The 4,586-nt window shown below is 34.1% G+C and overlaps 1 protein-coding gene across 2 annotated transcripts; it reads left to right on the top strand.

Annotated features, from left to right (window-relative positions):
• The first annotated feature begins 1,531 nt into the window (after positions 1-1,531).
• Positions 1,532-4,329, top strand: LOC112509536 (amino acid transporter AVT6C-like). 2 transcript variants are annotated; one of them, XM_025114539.1, is made up of 5 exons: positions 1,532-2,064; positions 2,340-2,489; positions 2,569-2,775; positions 3,090-3,555; positions 4,039-4,329. In XM_025114539.1, the coding sequence occupies exons 1-5, from the start codon at positions 1,692-1,694 to the stop codon at positions 4,172-4,174; spliced, it is 1,332 nt and encodes a 443-aa protein (XP_024970307.1). In that variant the 5' UTR covers positions 1,532-1,691; the 3' UTR covers positions 4,175-4,329. The 2 variants fall into 2 exon arrangements, with proteins under 2 accessions (XP_024970307.1, XP_024970306.1); XM_025114538.1 differs by having other exon boundaries at positions 1,536-2,064; positions 2,337-2,489.
• The last annotated feature ends 257 nt before the right edge of the window (positions 4,330-4,586 follow it).

The raw sequence follows: 4,586 nt of genomic DNA, 5'->3' as shown, positions 1-4,586 counted from the left end.
ATTATAATAAAAAAATTAAAAAAATTACATAAGAAATAAGAAATTTTAAATAGTTGATTTGATATTAACATTCATATATTTTTTTTCTTCAAATTTTTATTTTATTTAAAAAATAAAATCATTATTGTTTTCTTAAAAACACATAAAATCGTATTATAACATCGACGAAGACAAATAATAAAATAGAACATTAAAATCGAGATGTATTTCGCTGCATTATGCGAGTACCTTCTAGTTAAATTTAATATGTAGTTTGGTAATATAAAAAAAGTTGTTTCTTAATAAATAATTATTAAAAAATTATGTTTTGAAGGTTGTTATTAATATATATATATATATATATATATATATATTTCTTAAAAATAATTATTAGAAAAAAATGAAGCTTTTTAAGGAAAAATATTAAAAGGAAAAGAAAACATAAACATGTATTTTTATGGAAATTATGATAAAAATAATATTTTTAGTATTAATTTTTTAAAGAATAAAACAAAATATTTCTAATAGTAACATATTTATAATTTAAATATGACTAAAAGAAAAGTAGCATAAAAAAGGAAAAAAACAGTAAAAAGATAAAAAAAAAAAAAAAGACTAAGGGGGKGTTTGGGATTGCTTATTAAAACAACTTATGCTTTTTTGTAAAAGTGCTTATTAACTTATGTGGTATCAAACTGGAGTTTTGTAAAAAGTGTTTGGATTAGCTTATAACGGTACCAAAAAGCAATAAGTTGATAAGTTGTTTTTTAGTGTTTGGTAAATTTTGCTTATACATGTAAAATGACCAAAAAGGACGTTATCTTGTTTCATTTCCAAATGTCAAAACACACACAACAGTAACCAACAAAAACCCTAAATCGAGTTCCATCGTGAATCAGTAACCTCAAACCCTAAATTGTTCTTCCAAATCGAGTTCCATGGTTGAAGAAATCGAGTTCCATGGTTGAAGAAATCGAGTTCCATGGTTGAATAAATCGAGTTCCATGGTTGTAAATCGAGTTCCATGGTTGAAGAAATCGAGTTCCATGGTTGTAAATCGAGTTCCATGGTTGCAAATCGAGTTCCATGGTTGTAGAAATCGTACCTGGAGAAGAACTCGATTCTGGAGAAGAACTCGATTTTTGGAGAAGACGTGATCTGGAGATCTGATCGATTTTTGGAGAAGACAGTGATCGATTAGGGGGTGTTTAGACAGGGTTAAAATGGTAAATCGGTAATAAGTCAATTTTCATAAGTCACTATGGATTAACTTATCAAAAACGACTTATTACCGGTTTGGTACCGGTATAAGCAGTTTTTTTTTTTTACCCAAACACTCCAAAATGGCTTATCTCCGGTGCCAGACTGAAATAAGTCAATAAGTCGTTTTGATAAGCAATCCCAAACACCCCCTAAAAAGATAAAACAAAAAAAACGTCATTTAAAAATTGAATTTTCATTTTCATTTTCCATTTAATAATATATTTTATTTATTGAGTTGAGTGATTGTGATGATAAAACCAAATCAAACGCAACAACTTTCCCTTTTTATTAATCATCTCTACAAACACCGATGAAATCCACATTGCTGGCTACGATCACATGTTTGTTGCTATTATCCAATTATTCTATCCCAAATTCACCATAAATATCCCATCACCATCTCAATCCCCATCACCATCACCTTCACCGAACTCCTTCTCAATCGGGTCATGAAACCAGAGATGAACAGAGAGTCGGTGGCACTCGCACTTCTCCCCAAGTCAAACCAAATCTCCGCTACTTCTTCCATATCCGCCGCCGTATTCAATGTCTCCACCTGCATGATTGGTGCCGGAATCATGTCGGTTCCGGCGACTCTCAAGGTTCTCGGCATAGTTCCAGGCTTCCTTGTCATCCTGATTATGGCTTTCTTGATGGAGGTAACGGTGGAGTTCTTGTTGAGGTACACCAATTACTCCGGTGACGCCAATACCTACGGTGGCGTCATGGCGGAATCGTTCGGAAAGTTTGGTTCCTTTGCACTTCAGATCTGTGTTATGATCTCAAACCTTGGAGCCCTCATTATCTACTTGATTATCATCGGTAACTGCCAAAATTACCCCTCCTATTTTACTTTTAGTTTCTTATCCATTTTCTCATTCTCCCATTAATTCGAAAGTTTCTCATCAAGGGTAAAAGTGTCATTTCCTTATTTACATGAAGTATCATATGATAATGATATTATAAGTCAGCTTATTTTTTGAGCTTATTGAGAAAATATCGTTTGAATGATGATAAGCTATCTTATTGAAATGTATGGATTATAGATTAGAGAAGCTTTATATTAATAACTTGATCGCTCGTCGTCGATGCAGGAGATGTTTTAACGGGAAACGAATCCGAAGGAGTACTACATTTGGGCATTTTGCAACAATGCTTTGGATTTCACTGGTGGAATTCGCGAGCGTATTCGCTCTTATTTGTTGTCATCTTCGTTATGCTTCCTCTTCTTTTGCTCCCTCGAGTAGGTTGGTACAGATTTTCCGGTGAACGTTTGAATTTTGAGGCAAAACGGCCGACTAATGATTAATTGTTATCGTTTGACAGAGTCGTTAGGTCATGCTTCAGCAGTATCGATTCTCCTAGCGGTTGTTTTTGTTGTTATTAGCTCTGGGATGGCCATTTACGCTTTGATCGAAGGCCAAACTCAACAACTTAGTCTTGTTCCGGATTTTAGCGATGGATTACTGTCCGTCTTCAATCTTTTCACAACCATCCCGGTCTTGGCCACGGCCTTTGCCTGTCATGTTACTAGTAAGAATTCACTTTTTGAGCCTTCCTTTTTAACTGATCTTCAAACGAGAACGGAGTCAAAATAAGAAAACACGAGAACGGCCAAATTACATGTGTTTTTACATGCGATTACGAAACACGGTCAACACAAGGGTGTGCAGACGACTTGCATGCAGAATCACATGTGATTTTGAACATGCTTCTAGCGTAAAATTAGATGTGATTTGATCGTTCTCATGTTTGAATGTTTTCTTATTTGATCATAATTCTCATTTAAACTTAACCATAAATATTTTGATTAATATTTATCACAAAAATTATTTTTGGTCGTATAGTTCATCCGGTACGAGCAGAACTCGAAAAACAATCAGACATGAGCACGGCGGTCCGGATTTCTTTAGTGCTAAGTGTCGTAATCTACCTTGCGGTTGGGTTCGTGGGCTACCTTCTTTTTGGTGATTCAATCATGGCCGATATGCTGGTGAACTTCGACCAAACCTCTAATTTGCCTGGAGGCTTAATGATCAATGCGATTGTTAGATTAAGCTACGCGATACATCTTATGCTCGTTTTTCCCGTGATTTTCTACACATTACGGGCTAACATGGATGAAATGATTTTCCCACGAAAATCCCTTCTAGCCAACGACACTACAAGATTCATGTCGCTCACATGTGTTTTACTTGCATTCATTTATGTTGTGGCGATTGCTCTCCCGAACATCTGGTACTTCTTTCAGTTCATGGGATCGACAACTGTTGCTTGCATTGCATTCGTTTTCCCGGGTGCTATTGTTTTAAGGTACAAATCTTATACAGGGATAACACTAACATATATTGTTGGAGTTCCATATCAGCTAGACACAAATCATCAAACTTGTATATATATATATATATATATATATATATATATATATACACGCCTCTCTTTATAAGTGTTCTTTGAGTGCGTTTTTGGTACACGGACGTGATAGGACAGGACTTGACAAACAAGGGTGAAGTAGGCGGGTGAAATTAATAATTATAGAAGGTTTTAGGTTTCAGCTTGACATTGGTATTTAGTAATTTATCTATTTTGTCTCATATTCCTGATTTTTGTTCTACTGGTTTAGGTGAGACAAAAAAAAAACTTTTTTGTCCCACTTAGGTCCTGTCATGTCCCAGTGATGTTGCGCCAAACGCGTGATAACAAGTTTTTGTACCAAACGCATGGAGATACTTTACAATGTTTTTGAGCTATGGTTATAATCAATCCTATATCTAACAAGGCGTATGTTTTTGATAGGGACGTTCACGGCATTTCTACGAGAAAGGATCGAGTAATGGCGATAATGGTGGTAATCTTAGCCGTTGTAACTAGCGTTATTGCCATTTCCACCAATTTGTATAGTTTGTTCGGAAATTCTGCTTCAGAAAACTAGAATTTTTTTTTTGAAATATTTGGTACGAGGAACAAAAACAAATACTATAAACTATTCGTCTCTGCATAAAACTTAGACGTTTTAAGATTTACAGTTTGAATAGATTCTGTTTTTTCTAGAATTAATGTCGTATTTAATATACAGTTATTATTTTATAACGAGAACAATATTTTAGTCTACCATATTCAAATGGAATGAAGTATTCATATCCTTTTCGTTTCATATGTGAAACCGAATGGTATAAATTTCTCTTGTGCCTTCTCATTCACCTTTCACAAATATTTATACAAAATACAAAGAGATAACTATGGAAATTATTGAGAATCTATCATATAATTACAAGCTATATTCTATGGAAATGATATATACAAATTATGGAGAATATGGAAGAGAAACATGAAGTACGCGCACA

Source organism: Cynara cardunculus (genome assembly GCF_001531365.2).
Source record: "Cynara cardunculus var. scolymus isolate 2C chromosome LG 3, CcrdV1, whole genome shotgun sequence".
In the NCBI taxonomy this organism is placed as follows: Eukaryota; Viridiplantae; Streptophyta; class Magnoliopsida; order Asterales; family Asteraceae; genus Cynara; species Cynara cardunculus.
Note: the sequence above shows the minus strand (reverse complement) of the source record. Positions and strands in the feature narration are given on the sequence as shown.